Below are 24,116 nucleotides of genomic sequence, written 5' to 3'. Positions count from 1 at the left end.
TTAAGTTGAGTTTTATAAAATTTGGTCAGGATGTTTGCCTTGATGAAGTCACATGGAGTTTGAATATGGGTCAACTAGGGTCTAAAGCTAGGTCACTAGGTTAAATCAAAGAAAAAAACGTGTATGTGATGAAGGCTGTATTTTTGAACTGATCTTCATTATTTTTGGTCGAAATGATTGCCTTTATGAAATCTAGGTCGACTTTGAAATTGGGTCATCTAGGATCAAAAACTAGGTCACTAGGTCAAATCAAGGAAAAACCTTGTATATGCGATAGAGACTGTATTTTTTAATAGATCTTTATTAAATTTGGTCAAAATGATTGCCTTGATAAAATCTAGGTCGAGTTTGAACACGGATCATCTAGTCAAAAACTAGGTCACTAGGTTAAATTAAAGAAATATCTTGTGTATGCGATAGAGACTGTATTTTTCAATTGATTTTTATGAAATTTTGTCAGGATGATTGCCTTAATGAAATCTACTTTGAATAAGGGTTAGCTTGGGTTAGAAACTAGGTCACTTGGTCAAAACAAAGAAAAAACTTGTGTATGTGATAGAGGCTGTATTTTTCAATTGATCTTCATGAATTTTGGTCAGAATGATTGCCTTGATAAAATCTAGGTCGAATTTGAACATGGGTCATCTAGGGTCAAAAACTAGGTCACTAGGTCATATCTAATAAAATGCTTGTTTAATCTCAAGAGACCAATTTTTTGGTCCAATCTTAATGAAAATTGGTCAGAATATTTGTTTTCATGAAATCCCTAGGTTAAACATGTTTTACACTGTTATGGTGAGTTTCTTAGGTGAGCGACCTAGGGCCATCTTGGCCCTCTTGTTTTGACCTTTGATTGAATCACCCTAACCCTATCACCCTGTGCATTTTGATGGTTCTGGGTCAAGTACTTATCAAGTTAGTGATCGGAAATGGTTTTCCATATTCTGGCCTCTATGACTTTTGATTCAGTGACCGCAAAATCCGCTTAATCTAATCTAGTCCGCATGTCCAATCATCCTTTACTGTTTCAACATTCTTGGTCAAGCCGTTCTAACATTATCAATAAATAACAGTTTTCCATGTTTAGGCTCCTGTGACCTTGTCCTTTGATCGAGTGACCAAAAACATACAAAAAAACACACAACAAAAACAAAACAAAAAGCAATAGGGGCCATCTACTCCGCAAGTCATATCACTCTGTGTTCAGTTTGAAGATTCTATGTCAAATGGTTCTCCAGTTATTGATCTGAAATGTAGGCTGATCTGTGTGCCTTAAATACAAGAACCCCAAATTCAATAGGTATCATCTATTTAATAATCATATGAACTCTCAACACTCTAGATCACGTGGTTCTCAAGCTATTGATCGGAAACCGTTTTCCATGTTCAGGCCCCATGTGACCTTGACCTTCGATCATGTGACCCCAAAAACAAAAGAAAGTCATTTACTCCGTATCAGTCTATGCAGTTTGAAGGCTGTAGGTCAAATGGTCTCCAGAAATGAAGTATGATGGACAGCTGGAGGGACAGGGAAAAACAAATAAGTCTCCCAAAGTGGGGGAACAGCATCTCCTTCTAAACGGTTGTTTTGATTTTGAAATAATTTCAAATAAATGGTCCGAATGTAATCTATCTAGATTGTCCAGATTATTCAGATTTGTCAAAAACATGGTCTTCAGTGGGCGTGGTCACTATCCCCTGTATCTATAAAATAAAAACTTAAACAATCCTCTTGCATGAAACAGCTGGCCCGAGTTTAAAATTATTTCCTTAATGGTCTTGTGCGACCCACTACCAACTTGTTCCAATTATTCCGATTTTTCAAATAAACATGGCCGCCATAAGGCTTTGTCACTTTTCCCTATATGTATAAAATGGGAACTTTTAAAGATCTTCCTGGATGAAACTGCTTGTACTAATTTAAAATAACTTACTTTACACAAATGGTCGTTGTGTAACAGTTTACCAAAAATTTTTTTTTTCATTTATACCGTAACCGAAGCACCAAACTCAAAGGATATGATTTTTTTGCCGAGATCGTAACATCTACATATTCCGAGCACTTTTGATATATATAGAGGGAAATTAGGTTACTGTTCGATAAATAAAAAATTATTAGGCAAGTTGAAGAAAATATTTTAGGCGAGACTATGCTGAGCCTTACATTTTTTCGAAGACGAGCCTAATATATTAAATTTTTTCAGACAGTAATCTAATATTCTGTTTATCCTACCTACACAGAAAAATGGGGGAAAAGTCGGTGGAAAGAGCAACATCGTGTAGACTTGATGTTTAATATGACGTTTGCAAGTGCAGTTCAATTTGCGGATAAAATTGAAAAATTGCAATAACTTTTTTGTTTCTGGATAAACTCTTTTGATATTACCACTCATTTTCTTAGTTAGGACATTTCAAATACAATGATAACGGTTTCAATGAAAAATACGGAAAAAAGTTTTATCAACATTTACGGCTGAAGTGCTGTAAAAATAAAAAATAGCAATAACTTTTTTGTTTCTGTATAAAAACCTATAATTTGACCACTCATTTTCTAAGTTCAAACATTTCCAATACAATGGTGACGGTTTAAATGCAAAAATTTGATAAAATATATGATTTCAAAAGTTGACACGGACTAGATAAAACAATGTTTATTAGGCAGGCTGAATTCGTGCTTTATCTTGTATGAGGGTAGGATAGATAGAGAATATTAGGTTACTGTCTTATAAATTTAAATTTATTAAGTGAGTCGGAGAAAATATAAAAGTCGAGGCTCTGCCGAGACTTTTATTTTTTCGTAGACGAACTTAATAAATTTAAATTTATAAGACAGTAACCTAATGTTCTATTTATCCTACCTTCTGATCTAAAATCATTCTTTAATTAAAATTCAAAATTTACCACCAACTAGATCTGAGTCTGTCTTGCACAGAAATTAATACGCCCCACCATTACACAAACAGGTCTTTAAAATAAAAATATTATAAAATTAGAGACGAAAAACAAAGGCTAACCTTGTTCTGCTTTGTGTCTGACTTCTCTGTTCTGCTGAACATTAAAGAATAATTTTAATTTGCTGCCAAGTGAAGTTTTGTCCGAAGTTCAGTTGAATGTCGGATTGCCCATCCTCACCAAGCAAACGATTGGCGGGACTTATATACACGCCATATCGCCGCTTGACAAAACGAATAGGCAAACCGTTTCCTCGATGATTTTATTCAATAACACTCCATTACAGATGCAATATATTCCTAGATTGACGAGTAGAAAGCTAAAATTCTGAACAAACGCTATACATGAGTCACTTTCCGTTTCTCCGAGCGTTTCCGTTATAAAAACTTTTTGTAGTAATTGCAAGTACGGTATATATACACTATACATTTGTGATGGTCTCACATACCTAATAAAAGCGCGTTTATTGAAAATAATTGCATAAATATGTCTTTTAGCAGTTATTCTCAAAAACAAGATGGCGTCGTTTTAAAAAAAAATCCAAAAAGTAGTCCGCCAAGCTTTATTTAGTCACTGACCAGATAAAGCAAAATTTATCTGACCCCTTGATTTTTGCCTTTATTTTGCATGAAGGTAGGATAAATATATATATTCTTCACATCCAAGTGTACTTCCGTACCAATAAAAATAAAAATGATATAAGCAAAAATATCAATTGTATTACACTGATAAATGTCAGTTTTTCACTGAAGAGCATAAAATGAATAAATGATTCTTGTGTGACTCTACCAAGATTGGTCAAATTATTTTAATTCACTAAAAGCATGGCTACCACAGGGCGTGGTCTCTCGTTCTTGTACTGTCAGATGCAGCGGACCCGTTTTTAAAATTATTTTACATAACCATTTCATACCGGACCCTTTGCTATTTATTTTGCTTCATTAAAAACATATCCTTCAGACGTGGTACCTTTTCCTTATATATATGTGGTGGAAACTTTAAAAATCTTGTTTGACATTGTTATATCACATCAATTCCCAACGTCTAACTCCACCTCCCTCATACCCAAGCATACACATACAAATTACTGCCTATATTCATTTAGTTGAAACCTTCAAGATATCTTTGTTGGAAAATACTGGCATTATTTCAAAATAATTTCTTAGACGTTGTCCTTGCATAACAATCTATAAAAACTTTTAAAGCTAGGAGCATAACTCAGGTGAGCAATCTAGGGTCACAATGGCCCTCTTGTTTTATCCACCATTATAAGACTGCTAAAAAAATCTAACAAAAAGTCATGTTTATATAAATAAGTATTACCTTGCTTTTCTTTATCAGACAATGTTGTAGGATTTTCAACAGTTTGAGTCTGCGTAGTCGCAAGGATCTTTTGATTCTGAAAAGGCATTGTCAAATTATAACAATAGTCTTAGGTATCTATAACTCGTTATATTTTTTGATTAATATTTGTTATACAAAACAAGATTATCGTTTAAAAAAACAAAAAACAAACCAACAGTTTACTAGTGTTCTTGTGCTGTATTATTTACAGATGTCTAGAGTCATCACCGAGGGTTATCTAATTGTTTGTATGCGACTAAATACGATAGAGATTGAGGCAGAGAAACGTGCTTGCATGTGGCGGGGTCAACACATTGCTATTTATGTTGAGAGGGCTTTAGTGGCAGTGGCCAGTTACGCATTTGGCCCGGGTACGTTTTTTTTAGCATAAATATTCGACTGGTTATTTATGATGTTTATAGAACTAAGGATTCCTGCGTACGAGTAATTATTGTGTAAAATAAATATGTGCTTGAATCGATTTTTCCTAGCTCCGTGTCGACGACCGGGTCTAAAATCTTACCTGAGGTATCGGAAGTCAGACGAAATAGAAATGGTCATCCATCCATCCAGATTCAGATTCAGATTTTTGCGGAAAAGTAAACGGTTAAGACATTTTTCTTCCCACTATTATTTTTGTCTGGTCACATGCTTTAGAAATATACATTTGTTTTAGGTCAGTCATTTGCTGATGTTACAGTACAGGTCGCGCCAGGTGTGCATTTTGGGCCATATTTGCCTCAAATTTAGTGTCCTGAAACCTGAGTTTTACTCATTTTTATCAAGAAAGTGAGTCACTGTCGCTGGCCAATGAGACCATAAATGCCATATTCCCAAGACATGGTCGCTGACAGTATTTGAGGTGTCGCAAGGTCGCACTAACAACGGTTGGAGCCGCAAGTCGCTGGCTGTTGTCGTCGCTAGTCCCTCGTCCGCGTTGTGCCCTTCCAGTCCCGCACCCCACGTTGTGCGTATGGATAAGGAAGCTCAGGGGCTTCTCTGCACGCTGTCTGGTATCTGCAGGCCGTCAGCAAGAAGATATTCTGAACAACAGAATAAACTATCCAGATTTATAACTGGGGTATTGAGTTTTTTATAAATCACTTGTGTTTTTCATACCACATTACACTTAAAGAACTTCACATCTTAAATTTATAAAAGACCAACCGTGAAGTCAGTAGTCCCACAATAGCCATAATCCGTTTTACACGAAATTCACATACACCTTTAATTAACAATTTTCTTTGTTAAATTTTATTGTCATTTGAAGCATTGATAATTGACTCACTTCAGAAACAGCATACAGTTTAAAAACATTGTTAATTGCACCGCACGACTGAAATAATTTCAGCGCGAGCGCCCACTTTGGATGTTACAATGCAACTGACGCGCAGAAGATATAGCCTTTCAAACGGCTATTGTGGAACTACTCACTTCACGGTTGATTGAATTTTAAAAAGATATCACGTGAAGTGCTTCAAGTGCCATTTTGGTTTGAAGAAACAATTCAAATTAAAAATATGTATATAATTTTTTTTATTTCAAGATATACCAGTTATACATCTAGATAGTTTCTTTTGCTGTTCAGTATAGCTTCTTTCAACAAACGGTCCCTTTAGGACAACTCCCGCCAGCTTCAGTCAAGACACTGACAGAAAAAAGGCCAATATACTTATGACCTAATTACGTCAATGCCCTGTGTCTTCTCGAGACATGTACTCACTGGCGGGCCGGTGAAGAATATGTCCAGAACAATAATGAGAAGAAAAAGGGCTTATATATAAGTCGGCATCAACAAACTAATGGGTTGAAAAAAATTCGTACAAAAAGTTCACAGCTTGAATTTTACAAAACAAGTTTTAAAAAAGGAACTAAATTACAAAGTTCAAAATATTTTATAGCTCAATATAGTGAACAAAATGCATTATACAGTTCTGCATAAAAACAAGGGAAGACATTGAAATGTTGTAACACGGTGACGGTGCGTATACTATAGCGCGCAAATGGTACTAACAGACAAGCGAAAAATATCGAATTAATTTATAAGTACAGTATGTTGCGATGGTAATACTTTTAAAACGTCAAAATAATATAGTTGGTATGAAATAAAATCTGTAAAAAGCAAAGAATGCAACCAAGAAGAGTAATAGCAGCCGGTATTTTTAGGCAGGAGTCTATTTTTAGATGACGCGTATTCATTTAGTTAATCTCGATTCTACATTGTGACATGTCTGATTTTGGAATTAAATGATTCAAACAATACGAATGTTTCTTGTAGGTCTCATTACCTGCTCAGTCAAGTGTGACATGCTCACCATACGTGTTTCTTGAGAAGGAACAATAATTTATGCAGACGCTGTTGACAATTAATTATGGAGAATAAATAAGAACAGCGAACTTGTGACAGAGTAGTGTATTATTACACCCCTCATATGGCAGGTTAGAAATTTTGATCAGGGTAATTCAAGTACGCTAGTAAATTTGACCTCTACTGTGTTAAAAAGGTTAGTCTACGATTTAATATTGTTTGTAACTCCAAATGACCCAGTTTCCAGCTAAACCTAGATTTCATAAAGTGTTCAGACCTGATTTCATAAAGGTCAGTCAAGTAAAAACGTAATCTTTAAAGCGTTACTAGACTATATTTGATTTGACAAAACGACCAAGTTTCTTATCACATATCACCCAGATTTTAACTTTACCTAGTTTTATAATCACATCTATATTGACACAGATGTATAAATAACACATAGGAAAAGCGATCTTATCAGAGGGAAAATGAGGTGTTTTCTATTATTTTATCTAGAAACCTACTTTTAACTCAGTGTTAGGCTCTTCGAGATTTTATTAAGAGAAACATGCGAGTCAAATTACAAGGCGATAACAATGATCACATTGTCAAGTTTCTTATCACGTATTACCCAGTTTTTAACTTTACCTAGATTTATAATGACATCTATATTGACAAAGTTGTATAAATAACACATAGGGAAAACGATCTTATCAGTGGGAAAATGAAGTGTTTTCTATAATAATTTATCTAGAGACCTAGCTTTTAACTCAGTGTTAGGCTCTTCGAGTTTTTATTAAGAGAATCACGCGGATCAAATTTCAAGGGTTTAACAGTTAAGTTGTTGACGACGGGCGATAACAATGATCACATTGTCAATGAGCTCTTCATGCTCAGGTGTGCCAAATATCATTACATTTGTTTTCGAAATTTACACTTCAAATCCTTGTTGATTTGTCACTTACCATTACATGATACAATTGGCTTAGATAATGTAAATTCAAAAGGCAGGAAAACTCATATCGTATTTAATAAAGAACAAAGGATATCAAGACACATTATGCGATCAGCCATTATCTGAATTGCTTAATGGTTCAAAGAAAACAAGAAAACTATATACGGATTTCAAGGTCTGTTTTAATCAGTTTTATTTCTCGGTCGTGATACCATTTTATGAGGCTGGTTGCAGTAGCTGAACTTGTCGTAAATCAAAACTTTAGAACACAAACCTGAGTTGTTGCCTTTGCAATATCCTGGAGACTCTCGAGTGTTTTTTTATCAATGTCTCTCAGGGCTTCCTCTTTCTTTTCTGCAATGGCTTCCATAGCTTCTTTACGCAGCTCTTCGGCTTTTTGACAACTGATGTTAACTTCGTCCTTTCTTAGCTGAGATTAAGAAAGTAAAAACATATAGAATTATTCTAACTTAAAAACTGAAACCATGTATGATTTACTATGATTTACTAAAAGCACATCATCTTTGCAAGCAATAGACATTACATATTCGGTATGAATTTAGGTACCTCTGAATTCTTGGATAGTCCGTAGATATTTTAATATTTTCGTTATATAACTAAGCAATTAGTTTTAGAAACTAAGTAACACGACTTGATTTACTTTCCTGCACCCTCGTGATATAATTCCTTCGCATCTGAACTTCAAACAATGATTTTATTCAACGACAAATCACCTGAGGAGATATAATATTTCTTAATTGTAACACTTAAACAGAATCATTTCCTATATATCTCTAGTAGCAAAATCATTCGGATCGAGAAACTGATAACGCCGATAGCGTATTTTCAAGGGAGACAATTTCATCGATAAGTCAGCTATTTTGCTATGAAGCTGGCAATGATAACGCTACATCAATATTTTAATGGCACGTTTCTAGATGAAAGTGACATGGCAGAAAAGAGCCACCATGTATATAAACATTATGAAATATATTGATTGGCAAATAAAGTTACCTTTTCAAGATGAAAACAAGCTTGCTGGGCACCAGCGTCATTGATCAGTGATTTCTTATCTTGCAATATTTCAATAAACTGGTCTATGATTGGAATTAGTTCTTTATCTTCAATTTCAAACGTAGCTGTATGTACAACATCATTTCGAGTGTTCCTTGCCTGCATTTAAAAGATGGCTATAAAGTACTCGCACTTTTGATCTCTGCAGAAGTAATGGCTATACTACGATAACACGACGCATCAGCACGACAACACGATCCGTCAACACGACAACACGATGCAACATTAATTTTGCGATATCGCACCGTATTGTTGTGCTTTTGCGTTACTATGGCGTTATCCTGGAGTCACGTCGGCAGTCCGACATTGACATCGTGCTATCGCGTTCCGGTTCGATAAGCAGTAACAATGATTTAGTAGATTGAGGTTGCTGATGTTTTAACCAATTATCTGTAAGAACCAAAAAAAGTTGGAAACTCATAGTCACAGATTTCCTTTAAACCGATTTTTTCTTGAAGAGGGTGCAAAATTAAGAAAATCCTGTTTTTCATTTTTTTAATATATGTTCCGGTTACCATGGAAACGAGGATGCAAATCCCCAACTTGCTGAATTTTTAAAAAAGTAGGGGTGCATGCCTGTTTTGTTATCTGGAAAGTACTAGAAAGTGTCCTTTATTTTCGTACTTGGAAATTTTAAAGGCAAATGAACAAGTGTTCATACCAAACTAATATTTCCAAATATTTATTTGATTCTTGTATGATCTAGACTTTTATCTGCAAGAACAAATATATTTATGGAGCAAAACATATGTTTATATTGTGCTCTACATCTTGAAAAGTGCACAGGACTCAGCAAAAAGTATATTTGTGTGTATAAAGGGAAGATGATATTTCAAAAAGAAACATAAATCGCAGTGGGTCATTCAGACACATTCTTGTAGATTTGGGCCAAAGTTTATGATTTGGGGCATTTTTCCTATTTTTATTACCTCCCCTTGAAGCTCTTCATTTAGGAAATCACAAAGAGCTTATCTAAGTTTACTTCCTGGATTATGCTGAATTCCGATTTCTACTCGGATTTTGCAACTTTTTAGTATATAGATACAATGACAGTCAGAGATTTTATGCTAAATGGGCATGTGATGCTTGGATGTGTCCCTTCAAACCAAGTCCACGTTTAAAATTTGCTGAATAGCGACATTGTTTGGGAAAAATACTCAGAAAAAGTCTAAACTGTGTTAAAGGATAACACTACAATGAAAACAGGTGAGTCTCATAATATTTTATGTTTTAATATGACATGTAAAAATTCCAAGCTATGCAAGATATGTGCTCACTTCCTTCAACAGATTCAAAGACCATACAGAGGTTATTTTCTTAAATATTGGACAGACATTTCTTATTATTTTACCAAGATAAAACTTAAATTACAGGCATTTTCCCATCATTTTGGGAATACCATGCACCAACACCACTGGAATTGGGTAAATGCTCTCAGAATTTGTCTAATGTGGAAATTACCAAAATCTATGTAAAGATATTTTTATGTGTAAATTAAGCAACACTATAAATGTTGTTGTAATAACCTAAATATAGATATATACAAAATTTCAGAACCATTTTAAAACATCAAACACCCATATAAGGTAACACATTTGGGAATTTCATATTCAGACTTGGGAAGAAACATACTGTTTTCTTTGGGATTACCTCCTTTTATTGGAGGTAGATTTATAATGGAAAAAGCCCTGATTTTAGTTGTAAATGACCATTAGTATGCTTTTTATGTTATTTGTAAAAAGCAGATAAAGACATATTTTCATTTCAAAATGTATATATTTTTGTAAATTTATTTGTTTTGTTTTTCAGCTGTGAGTTGTTTCTTTTGAAAATGACTGCTTGATGATAAAGTTTCAAACAACTATGAAGTGAGTGGATGTTCTAGAGAGGTAATCATAATTTAGCCATTTGCAACAGTGTATGTGTTTGCCAAAGTATAGTAGTCGCAACTTGACCGCGATGGTTGACCTTAGGCTGATTATTCATATCGATTATTTCATTTTAGAAATCAAGGGTGCTTAGGGTAGCCGTGTATATTTATATGGAACGAGTTTGTATACAGTGCAGTATCAAAGTATATATACTTACATTTGATCAGTTCAAAACTTCCAATACAATAATTTATATTAACACAAATTTATATTTCCCTTTTCTCGTGCAGCTCGTGTTCGTACACTCCTTTTCAATAATAGGTTGTGCCTCGTTATGTATTATAATGCAAAGGTCAACCATCGGGGTCAAGTTGCGTCCACTATACCTGCAGAAATATAGACTTACTGAAGTAAAAACTCACTGAATGCTGAAAAATGAAAACATTTAATTGCATCCATTGCTACACATAAGTCAGCATGTTTTAATCTGCACATGCCTGATTTACAAGTACATATTGAATATAAATAGTTTGTGTCAAAGTTAATATGTTTTTTTATATATATTTACACATCAGAGGCCTACATGTATTTAAATAAAGAATAAAGTCCCCCACATGCCCATATTCATACAAGTATGAAATCTTGACCTCTCAATCTATGATACAAGAATAGCTAGTAGGACTTCATATAACTTAAATTGACATACATTTGTATTGTGACTATAAATATTGATAAGCTTTTGAAATTTTAAAATATACCCTTTTTCAGAAAAGGACCCTCTGCACATGTATGAGAAACAGATTTTACTTTTAAAGTGGCCCATATAATGTTGAAAAGGATGAAATCCTGTACGTGTCAAAATGTAACAACAGTAACAACCATTTTAGTTTGATTTGTGTTTATTCCAGACTAATTCTTCAACAAATGAATGATCATCATGATGCTTATATTGGAATAAAAGGAAGGAAGGTATCTACATTTTATTTATAGTTTGTCTTAGTGTCTGATCAGGTCTGATTTCAGATCTTTATAAATGCTTGATTGAATGTTATTTTTTGACAGAATATTTATGAACTTTGTTTCGAATTTCATGTATCTTAAATTTAATCAAAGTGTAGCAAAGTCAAAAGTATTTAATGTATTTCATACAATTGTTCCTTTTAAAATCATTTCAAGGAGGGGGAGGTTTATGTGATAAATTATTTTCATTAAAAGATTAAAAGAAAGATGTATATTATACATTTACTTATACAAAATTTATTAAATGATTGAAATAGTGTATGTAATTTTTATTCATTTACAAATTTGTGAAAGGAAACCCCCTAGCTGGCTTGTAGAAGATCAGTAGTTCTACCCAGTAACATGATGTCACAAATATTTTAATTGAAGAGCCCAACGCCATCCCACCACCACCCATAGTGAAATGAAAGACATTCAGATTGTTATTCTCTCACATCTTTATTTTTCAGTGACAGCTACAGTCAGGGTAAAAGTAAATGCAGTCAGAAGACCTCTGATATCACCTGAAGAGCCAGCCTTCTCAAGATTCTGTATCAAATAAAAATAACAAGGACTGCTAAAAAGACTTTTTATAACTTGCAAATGTGCAGTCTGTGACATAACTGTCTGATCCTGGTAGTTAAGTGTTGACAAGATGACATTTCATCTCTATAGCAGAGGACACAAGTTTGAAATGCAGTATGTCATTGTGAAGGTAAAATGTTTATGAAAGTAGTGTGTGTGTGTGTTTCCCAAATAGAGAGGCTGAAAGTGGGGAATCATCAGTTAGTGTTTTTGGAATAAGTTATGGACATCTGAATAGTAAAGATCTGTCCCTTTTTTGGATTGCCACAGACCAAAATAATGATTGGTGCCTTAGACATAAATAGAAGAACTCACACAGGACACCCTTAGGATGGAATTACAAGAATGTGTGTTGTTTGCATTAATGTTTCTTTTTCAGATTTATGGAAGAAAATTAGAATGTCATTTCTTAAAAAATGTTGATAGTTGTTAACCAAAGGCCCTGTAATTGAAAAATATCTTTATTCTTGACTTTATATTAAAATAAAAAAAATCTGATACTGTTTGATTACTTTTGCATGTATAACATTAAATTTGTTATAATTATTTAAATCTGATAAAATTTAATGTATTTTGAAAAAGATGCACTTGAACGTATCTAAATGGAATAAACACATGACAGTCTTTGAATATCTGTAAAAAAAGGCACATGTTTTGCAGTTCTCATCAGATTTGGTTACCAATTTACAGCATAATTATACACGAAGGCTTATTACTCAAACATAATGCAGATCTAATTGTATATTTTCTACCATAGATAATTTTATTTCATATAGATTTTTTAAATCTTTAAAAAATACTGAGAAAATATGGCAAAACAATGGTTGAATTAGTATACTTGATTTTGTGAGACTGTTGAAATATTACAATTCTTTTTCCCTCTTAAGCCTGTATCATAGAATCATATTTTCTGATGAAATTTATTTTTTAAGAATGTTGCAATGCAGATTTTAATGAAAATTCATACATTTGTAAAGTTACTATATTGTGTTAGGTAATAACTTAAGCCCATATATACTAATTGGCCAATGATTAAAGAGAACATCTGAGTTTCTAGCTGACTTTCTGACTAATTTAAGACCTCATTCATGTAACAACATCTATTAATCTTCAGAAATCCAGTAAAATTGTCATCTGTAAAACAGGTTTTATTCTAAGATATTCAAGGCATATAACATCCTATTTTACCAGCATGTATTTACTTTAATAAATAAAGTAGATTTAGTTGTGTATTTTGATAAATTTTGGAAAAAGCATTAGGAGATATTTCTGCAACTGAAGTTTGTATTAACTGAGTATTTACTGGCACTGGAATGTGCATGATCAGGGTTTTGAATAAACTTAGTAAAGTCTTAAATCTACATTATCTATAGCTATCCGTAAAAGTCTAGCCATTGTCTTGATAGTTTGGAAGAATTAAATACATTTGAGCCGCACCATGAGAAAACCAACATTGTGGCTTTGCGACCAGCATAGATCCAGAGCAGCCCGCACAGTCTGGTCAGGATCCATCCTGTTCGCTTTCAAAGCATATTGCAATTAGAGAAACTATTAGTGAACAGCATGGATCCTGACCAGACTGCACTGATGCCCAGGCTGGTATGGATCCATTCTGGTCGCAAACGCACTATGTTGGTTTTCTCATGGCGCGGCTCATTTAAAGTTGTATCTAGCAAAATATTGACTAAACTGTTCTGTAGATAATTTGATTGTTAAAGGAAGAATGTGCATCATGATTGTTATTACATGAACATACTGTATTATTTTTAAATATCATGATATTTTTCGGTCTTGGATTACACTGTTATTTGTTCATAATTTTGAATTGTATTTAAAATGTATATATTAAATCAAATGGCGAAGTAGACATGATTTTGCTTTTACTACTATTGTTTCCATGGCAACAAAATGATTTCCGAAGGTGAAAGGACACTGTCTTTACACAAACACACATATAGATATTTTTATGCCGATTCTTCTCCTTAAATTCCTCGATTTCTCCCTAAATTCTGTGGAGGGAGAAGTCACTTCTCCCTAAAATTTTGACCTAGGATGATCCCTGTTTTTAAAGCAAAATGAATGTTGTAACCATGGCAACTTGAAAAAAAAAATTGGACAGTCATGATTAGTAACCATACCATACATTGAAGGCCAGTGACAGTTGGTTATGAGTATTTCCAACTTCTTTGAAACTCAAAATTAGTTTACCCAAAAGAAAGAAATGTGCATACAAGGTTGTTGAGAACTGACCTTGTGACAATGCTTTAAGTTTCATAGATCATGATTATGGTTGTATCCTTCTTAAATTTGCCCAGAATGTGCTTCAGGGGCGTTAGATGCATTGACAGTTTGCAGATGAACTTTTCTTGTTTCATACAATACAAAATTGATACAGAAAGTGCTTTAAAAAGGTCTGAATTATAATTTTCTTGTACGTTGCCATGGTAACGGAACATTCTCCTTAATTTCTAGACGAAGTGTTTGACAGTATAACTTTGTAATATGATTTTACATGAAATACTTATGTTTTGCTACAATTCTGTATCTGGCAATGTAATATTATTTCAGGTTATTCTGTAATTTAGGCATAAATGAGTTTGCTTAAAACTCAGTTTTTGTCAATTTTCAAATTTCTGAAAAAGCTCAAATATGACTGACCCACTAAAATTCCTCCTTAAATTGAAATGGGTATCATAGCTCTGCTGAATCCATACAAGTATTATATTCAGATGCGTGCACTTTTTTTCTATTAGAAGTTGAAAAATATACATGCAGACCAATTTTTAAAGATAATGTAAAATCTTAAAAGGGTGTATTTATAAAATTGTTGCTTCTAAAACTGTGAAAATTTTGAAAGACAATATTTGTTTTCAATAACTACTTCAGGTATGTATTTCAGGCAAATATGAAAATTAGTGCTCTATTACAGACATAGAGACCACTATGTGTAAAGAAAATTGTAACATTTTAGTAAAATTTGACTCTCAGAAATTGCCATTTTCGCGAAAAGTATAATGTTCCCGTTTCCGTGGTAACCAGAGCTGATTCATATCTGTTCACCCTTGATTCTTCATATATGGCTTGAATACTAAAAAGGGTGCAAATATGAAGTAATTCTGAGACTATGAGTTTCCGACCCCTTCTTTAATTTTTTGGTTCTTACAGAGAATTGGTCTTAAATACAAAGGTTCAGTATCAGTAAAAGTAAATAGTACTATGGAACATGAGAGGCTATCATGTGTGCTCCATATGCTGCCGGGTCAAATCTTATTCCTACGTATAGCTTACTAACTTCTACGTATGACTTACTAACAAATACTTACGGTTTAGATAGTCCTAAGTAGGATTTAACTTACTCCTATAGTATGTAGGACATTATAAACTCGCTTTCATTTTATTTATGGCTTGCTTTCTTTTGTTTTCGATATACTATATAATATGCAGGACTAATAAACTTCTACGTAGGACTTATGTACCCCTTCGAATGGTTTAATTGACTCATACGCAAGATTTAGAAACTTCAGCTGCTACTTACTAACGCTTATGAACGTTTTACTAACTCTTAGTACCTTATAGTAACTTCTACTTAGGACATCAGAACTCCTACTAACTGCTACATATGAGCTAGTAAGTCATAGTTACGAATAAGTAAATAGTACGTTTATACTTTTTCCCTAAGAAGTTAGTTAAATCATACGATGGAGTAACTTTGTTATATGTACTAAGTCATACGTGGGAGTCAGTAACTCGTACGTAGCAATTACTAAGTCATACGTTTGAATAATTATGTTCTACGTTAAAGTTAGTAACGTCCTAAGTATGAGGTATTATGCCCTACATATGAATAAGTTAATGTCTACGTAGGAGTTACGTTGTGCAATGTAGAAGTTACTAAGTCGTACCTAGTAGCTAGTAAATCGAAAACCATATGTAAGAGTTAGGAAGTCATACGTACGAGGTACTTCAAATCCAGCTGCTGCCACAAGGTCGCTTCAATAGGCTGATAGCTATGTAAATAAAACAAGAGGGCCAAGATGGCCCTAGGTCGCTCACCTGAGAAACATACCATAACAGTGTAAACATTTTTGACGTAGTGATTTCATGGAAACAAAATTTAATATTCTGACCAATTTTCATTAAGATTGCATCAAAAATGTGGTCTCTTAAGTGTAAACAAGCACTTTCTTCAATCTGACTTAGTGACCTAGTTTTTGAGCTAAGATGACCTACATTCGAATTTGACCTAGATTTGATCAAGGCAATCATTCTGACTAAATTTCATCAACCTCGATTGAAAAACAGCCTCTACTGCTCACAAAACGTTTTTCTTTGATATATCCTAGCGACCTAGTTTTTGACCCTAGATGACCCATATTCAAACTTGACCTTAATTTCATCAAGGCTAGCATTCTGACCATATTTCATGAAGATCAATTGAAAAATAAGTCTATATTGCATACACAAGGTTTTTCTTTGATCTGACCTCGTAACCTAGTTTTTGACCACAGATAACCCATATTCTAACTTGACCTAGATTTCATCAAGGCAATCATTCCGACTAAATTTTATGAATATCCAGTTTAAAAGCCAGCCCCTATTGCGTATACAAGGTTTTTCTTTAATTTGACCGGGTGACCTAGTTTTTGACCATAGATGACAAATACTCACCTAGATTTCATATAGGCAAACATTCTGATTAAATGTCATAAAGATCCGGTGTAAAATGCAGCCCCTATTGCATACACAAGGTTTTTATTTGATTTGACCTAGTGACCTAGTTTTTTTATCCCGGATGACCCATATTCAAACTTGACCTAGATTTTATCAAAGCAATCATTCTGACCAAAATTCATGAAGATCAATTGAAAAATACAGCCTCTATCACATACAAAAGGGTTTTCTTTGATTTAACCTAGTGACCTAGTTTTTGATCCAAGATGAGCTATTTTCAAATTGGACCTAGATTTCATCAAGGTAATCATTCTGACCAATACTCATGAAGATCAATTGAAAAATACAGCCTCTATCGCATACACAAGCTAAATGTTGACGGACGGCAAACGACAGACGACAGACGACGGACGCCGGACATCGAGTGATAAGAAAAACTCACCTGAGCATTGCTCAGGTGAGTTAAAAACCAACAATTTATTGTACCTCACCTTTTCGAAATTACAGACACTGTCCAGAGAAGCTCGGAATTCTACATTGTTGATGAGAATGGACAAGAGGCCGGCTGCGTCAGTATCTGCTGCTAATTGTTTGTCAGAGTACCCTGCTGTGGCAAGGAAACATCGTGCAAATGACCAATGGTTCCTGTACCAACAACTTGGGTTGGTATTGGTCCAAACTGGATTCCTTTCATCATGATCGAGAACAATCAAATCATAAAATCTACTGCAGAAGTTATTTGGACATGATCGTCTTCCTGCTGGGCTGTTACAGAAGCATTTAGACCGATACTTTTGAATGCAGGTTTTCCTCGGATGTTCTGGTAGTAGATTGTCGGCGGTACAGTCGGTACAAGAAGGTGCAGGGGATCCCGTGACCTTACGATAGCTATATAGGTGAGACTGATGACGTTGATCTGAAAGGTTGCTGACAAAGCCTGCTAACCCTTGTTGCAAATACTTTAGACCAAGAGATGCCCGGACCCAGTTTCTATAGAGAGGGTTCCTCAACTCTGCTCTGTCTGACATACCGTCTCTGCAATATAAACGGTGCATATTTTTATGCACTCTATAATTTGTTGCACAAAGCCACATGCGCTTTTCATTTTTTCTTGATTCTCGTACAATGTTTTTTAGGTTCTATTTTGATTGTTTTTACGCACAAGTTATTTTGAAGCGAATATAATCTAGGTTATTCAGATACTACAATTGTTGTACCAAATTGTTTCACGGTAAAGTGATAATTAGGATGTGTATTAAAACTACAGACGATAACAAAAACAAAATGAACCTCTTTTTAGAAGAATGATTTTTCAAACTATTTGGATTTGAAAACTTCAGTACATAGAAGAAATAGAACATTGTAAAATTCTATACACTTAAATGGCTGAGGTTCAGATATCCATGAATACATGATAAATGTAAAGAATGCAATTGTAATTGGTATTATTCAAAACTTTATATTAATTCTTTCAAAAGTTCTTTTCAATATATTGGCTTAAATGTAGTTAAGATTCAAGATATAGCTTAAATAAATAATTATAAAAGAGACATTGAATTCTTTGACAGATCTTCAGAAATATGACACCTTATCCTTAATATATCAATAGACAAAGCGTATATTGAAAATTCACAAATTATTAGAAGCTTTATTCTTTCCCATACCAGAAATCCATTCAAACATATAATTAGTCTTTTGTTCGAAGCGCAATTTGGACGCTTTTAAAAAAATAACAGAAACTCAATATTACATTTGTATGTTAACAAAGATATCAACAAATAATAAATTATTATCCATACATAAAATGTTTTAAAACAATTCACGATCATTGCAAAGAGCTGAAAACACACAATACTAAATAAGGACTCTTTACTCAAATGCACTGAACCATAAAATAGAGTTTTAAGAGGAATTCTTCCGTATACTACACCAATCTGACTAAAGTACATCTCCTATTACGCTACGCATAGGATCTGAAAACGACCTATTCATTGCCTCGTTCTGACGGCCCTTTCACTAGCCAATCAGAGCCTAGCTTACAACATCTTGCAAATCTACCTCTAGCATTGACTTTTGATATTTACAATTCTTATGTCGTAATGTATCAGATAGCCGGTTAGCTCAGTCGGTAGGCCACTTGCTTTGTAAGCGAGGGGTCCCGGGTTCGAGTCCTGGAATAACTGCATATTTTTCTTACTCTTTGACAATCGAACAAGTCGCCTGATTGGATAACATAAAAATAGCAATAATGGAAATCCAAAATATACAGAAGACGAATGTGAATGGGTCGTTCTCAGATCTTCGTTTAGAAGATCAAGTACTTTAGTCAGATTGTATACTACACATACCTGACTCAGAGTACCGATATTTTGATTACTCTAGCGGAATTTCGTCGAGTCACTTCGAGATATTAATTTGAACTCCGAGCAAATATTATAGAGCTGCACAGCTAATACTAAGATATGTACCAGTATTTAACCGCGAGAATTCGAGTCTGTAATAAACAATTAACCAGTCGAGATATTTGTTTGTTTGTTTGTTTGTTTTGGGTTTAACGCAGTTTTCAACTGTATTTCAGTTAGGTAACGGCGGACAATTAACCTAACCAGTGCTCCTGGATTCTGTACCTGTTCAAACCTGTTCTCCGCAAGTAACTGCCAAATTTCCGACATGAATCAGCGGTGGAGGACGAATGATTTCAGACACAATGTCTTCTATTAAACCGTCACGGCCCGGGGATCGAACTTAAGATCCTGCGATCCGTAGATCAGCGGCTCTCCCCACTGAGCTAAGCGGGCGAGTATGATTTCACGACTTCGATGCAATGTTTCGTTACCTTGATGTACTTTTTAAATGTAATTACATTTTTCATGTCATTTTTTGTAATTGTTAAGTATGATATTAAAAACAAATTCACAGTTGGAATTATTTTTTATACAAATATTTAAAATCTATCAAATCAAGAGAAAGACAAAAGTAGACAATTTTTAAAATAACGGTTGTTGTAACATATTGTTTTGTATATGATGAAAATAATTGGTGAACTTAGTATTTTTCATGACAAAACGATCTGTCTTTGCGTCGGAAATATTTCTATAGCTTTTAAAACAGAAAAAGTGGAAACTCCACAGGTCGCTAAACTACGGTGCCCCTAAAGTGACATGTTACACACATTTTTTTCCAATTAGGTAATGTGAGACTTTTTTTTTTATTTCGTTTAAAGTCTCACATTACCTAACTGGAAAAAAAGTGTGTAACATGTCACTTTAGGGGCACCGTACTAAACACAACAAAACGAAAATGTTGCAGGCTCGGTTTGATTGATCCTGTTCATGGACGGTAGTTAAAATGCATGCTACCGTCCACGCCCTATAGCCCCGGCTTGAGCAGAACTCAACATTTACACAAGCTAAAAGTACAAAAAACAATTTTAGAGACATCCGCAGATGTGTTCATACGGCGGTGCACATGGAACCTTCAATGCTACACTAGCGTGTAATTCCATGAAAAGCGGCGTATGGTCCCCAGTTAAAATAATGGGTTTGACCTAAACGGAAAAACAATGAGCAGAACTAAACAAACTGAAATTTAGAAAGGGGATCTGAGGTTATGGAGCCTGCATATCACAGGAACTGCTAAAAGACAAAATTAAAAAGCAGGCACCATATCAAAGGGGTGATTAAACAATACCCAAAGCTATGAAAGCGAGAGTATTGGAAGCACCCAGGCCGAAATGTTCATGCTGAGAAACAGTACCAGTAACACGACATAAAAGTCGTGCTGAACGATCTGAGAAGATCGAAATATAACAGCCCTGATTGAATGTACGGGGAGACTTTTTACGTCCGCCACACAGCACAAACAACGCTGCTGTGATAATAAAATAGAAAAAGTGGAAACTCCACAGGTCGCTCAACACAACAAAACGAAAATTTGCGGGCTCGGTTTGATTGAGCCTGTTCATAAAGTTTTAACTGAAGTATCTGCAAGTAGATGTATATTTCAATTTGACATGTACACTATTGCGAACAGTAAAGCTTTTACATTCAAAATAATAAAATCATCATATTTATACATTATGTGAATTGAATAAAATATTATATGTATATGTATTGGTTGGCTTGGCGCATAAAACAAGTGCTCTTCACCACTGTATTCATGAGTCATGCAACACCAAGCTGTATTAATGAAATGAATGAACTGGCACGCATAAAAGCGCCATTCAAATATTCCAAATTAAACGCAAACACAATCCGCCGTGTCCAATTGTTTAAAAGGAGTAAATTATAATCACTTTCGAGCATCATGTATCAACATTACCCGACATGTATAACAGTAGCCCGACGAATTCCCCGGATATATCACAGATAAATTGCCTTGCGAAGAATTAATGGCAAGTTAAGGCCTTTACGCGCGCGCAACGCTCCTTGCCTATCTTTAGGTTCTTGTACAAAATGAATAATGATTTTAAAAAAAAGGTGTACAAAAATCTCCATAATCACTTTTTCATGGAAGAAATTAACTTCGATGAAGACATGTAAACAATTTGGCTGGAAGGTTTTTCTCCGGTTGACGGGCCAGATCACTGGCGCCAGAACAGAAGGAAAATGCCTCTGTACATGTTATACCTTACCCCTAGGTATTCTATAAGAACCATGATCATGAAGGGGAAAATATACTAACCCTTTTCAATCGCGCATTTCATACCTAAAACACGCAGTTCGGTAAATGTGTACTATGGATATCAAACAAGTGGTAATTTATCTTCAGTTGTGTACCGGTCACATTTCTCAAATACTTCTTATCTTAGAAAAATAGTTATTTCAACGATACACAAAAAATTGCTTGAACTTCCCTGGTGAAGTTCCGTTCTAGATTACAAAATCACTCTGATTGACTGTTGTGAAAATATATGTCAATCGTCATTTTACCGCACGTGTTCGCTAAAATGTGAAAATGCAGCATAAATGTGCAAAATGAATAAAATAAACAGAACAGATGCAGTCTAACGATTTCAAATTAAAGATCATATACAAGATGAATTTCATTCATCATTTCGAGTTTAAGTGTAAAATTTTGTTTTTTCTTTTAAATTCTGTTTTTATTTGTTTACATTTCGCCGATCATGTGCAAACTGCCGTGACCTGTAGACCAGATGTTCATTAGGGAAAGTCACGCAAATTTTTTTCTGTAACGTTGACGAAAGCAAAAAATATGTTGATAATCTCAGCAATATGGAATATTGAGACAATGTGACTGGTGCACGATGGAAGATAAATTATCGCTTGTTCAATATACTAGGTACCAGTTCACCGAACTCTGCGCGTTTAAGTTGAGAAACGGGCTAGTGTATTTTCTCCTTTATGACCATGGTTCTTGTAGAATACCTAAGGGTATGGTATAACTTGTACAGAGGCATTTTCTTTCTGGTCTGGCGCCAGTGATCTGGCCCGTCAACCGGAGAAAAACCTTCCAGCCAAATTGTTTACATGTCTTCATCGAAGTTAATTTCTTCCATGAAAAAGTGATTATGGAGATTTTTGTACACCTTTTTTTTAAAATCATTATTCATTTTGTACAAGAACCTAGCCAGATCCTTATTGAAAGAGGCTACCAGTTTAACCGTGCAATCACGGTCATCAATGCCATAATATAAGAACAAACACGAATTAATATACTGTGAAATCATTAATATTCGTGGGGGACTAATTTTCGTGGATTTCGTGGTTGAGTCAATCCACGAAATTTAATCCCAATGAACAAGTAAAATTCATATTCATTTTATGTTCAAAAGTCGAAATCCACGAATTCATATCCCCACGAAATTGCCGTTTTGACCAAAACCACGAAATTTCATGCCCACGAAATTAAATGATTTTACAGTATCACGTGGCGGAGCCGTTTCGTGAATCAAAAATAAACTTTTTACGAGGTACCTAGTATTTCAAGTTCTTTAAGAATATATTTTGGAACTTTAATGGACATTTTCATTTAAAACTATTAAAGTGTAGTAACAAAAATCTAAATTCGTAAGTTATGAATCAAATCCAGGTCTATAACTACACAATGAAGGAAAACGCCTAATATAAATCTCTGTTTTTATTTCTTATGTTTACATCCTAGATCATTTTCATATCGAAAATTTATCGTGAACAGAAGTCATTGTCTTTAATTTTTTTCTTTGAATTCGGAATGAATTAATCAGCATGACTGGATAAAAAAATCAAAGGCTGAATTTTGTTATTTTCAACTGCAACATTTAATTATATTTTAAGCATCATGTAAGCTAATTGCGACAGGTTGTAAGTTAAGTTATGTCAGATCATGTTAAGAAATAGAACAAAAACTTAATTAATTCTTGGAAAATACCTTTTTTTCATTTTTCTTAATCTGAATTTGTCGAGAACAACATTGCTGAAAAAAGTTTATTAATTCAAAATCATCAAAGATGATGCGCATTAGTTAAACTATATCAGCTGTGGGTTTGCAAAGATATTTGTCCTTATGTGGATATTTACTATAAAACAAACTTATTATTGATCGAATAGATTGAAAAACAGTATAACTCTATCGTAATTATATTGTGCAGTCATGTCTTTTTGCCCAATGTAGAGTGCGCATGCGCGAAAATTGTTTCCCGTTGCTGAGGAATTAGCACAGAGTAAAACGGTCTATAGGAGGAAATATGGTTTGAAATTTAGATCCAACCAAATAATTTCAAAAGAGACGTCTTTTTAATTAAATTGTTGACAAACGCATGACGTACAGACGTAATACAGATTGTGAGTGATAACGATAACTCATCTTAAGAACGTTTTGTTATGTCAACTACATCAACATTATAATGTCAACCTACCTTGATGTAAGAAAAACTTTCTGTTTCGCTTTAATCCATCAGCCTAACAATGTTACAACGTATGTCAATCCAAATAAATCGACAAACATTTATGATATTGCGTGGTGATCTTACATAAAATATATGCTTATCTACTTTACTAATCTTTAATCATGACTGTCAAAATAAAACACAAACATGGAGGCCGTAGCCATTTTGTAAACCTACTGAATACGCCTAGTTCATGATACGAAGCAGTAAGTTGGTCAAAATAGGATTCCGCGATGTAAAAATAGTCCATAATGAATTGGCTATTTTCCTTTCACTCAGTCATTTACTTTTGAAGTGAGAGCTAAAACAACATTAGATTTAAAACTTTGAATGTATTTTACATAAATTCAGTCACATTATCCTGAAGAGATATGAAAGTAGGGTGTTTATTTTGCGGATAGATTTATAAACTTTGGTTAACTGGCTGCGGTTGACTTACTTTGCACTGAAGGGTACTTGTGTTTTATAGATAGAGAATTTGCATTTTTC

The 24,116-nt window shown here is 34.2% G+C and overlaps 1 protein-coding gene across 1 annotated transcript in view; it reads right to left on the bottom strand.

Annotated features, from left to right (window-relative positions):
• Window positions 1–23,822, bottom strand: part of LOC128546572 (uncharacterized) — a 36,407-nt gene extending 12,585 nt beyond the window's left edge. Inside the window, exons 1-5 of the mRNA XM_053517375.1 lie at window positions 23,598–23,822; window positions 17,233–17,776; window positions 8,556–8,714; window positions 7,816–7,971; window positions 4,276–4,351 (exon numbers count right to left, since the gene is read on the bottom strand). Coding sequence (XP_053373350.1) covers window positions 4,276–4,351; window positions 7,816–7,971; window positions 8,556–8,714; window positions 17,233–17,769 — 928 coding nt within the window. The 5' untranslated portion in view covers window positions 17,770–17,776; window positions 23,598–23,822. The remainder of the gene's footprint in view (window positions 1–4,275; window positions 4,352–7,815; window positions 7,972–8,555; window positions 8,715–17,232; window positions 17,777–23,597) is intronic.
• Between the last annotated feature and the right edge of the window lie 294 nt (window positions 23,823–24,116).

This window comes from Mercenaria mercenaria, chromosome 11 (assembly GCF_021730395.1).
Source record: "Mercenaria mercenaria strain notata chromosome 11, MADL_Memer_1, whole genome shotgun sequence".
Taxonomy (NCBI): domain Eukaryota; kingdom Metazoa; phylum Mollusca; class Bivalvia; order Venerida; family Veneridae; genus Mercenaria; species Mercenaria mercenaria.
This window is presented reverse-complemented; position numbering and strand designations above follow the sequence as displayed.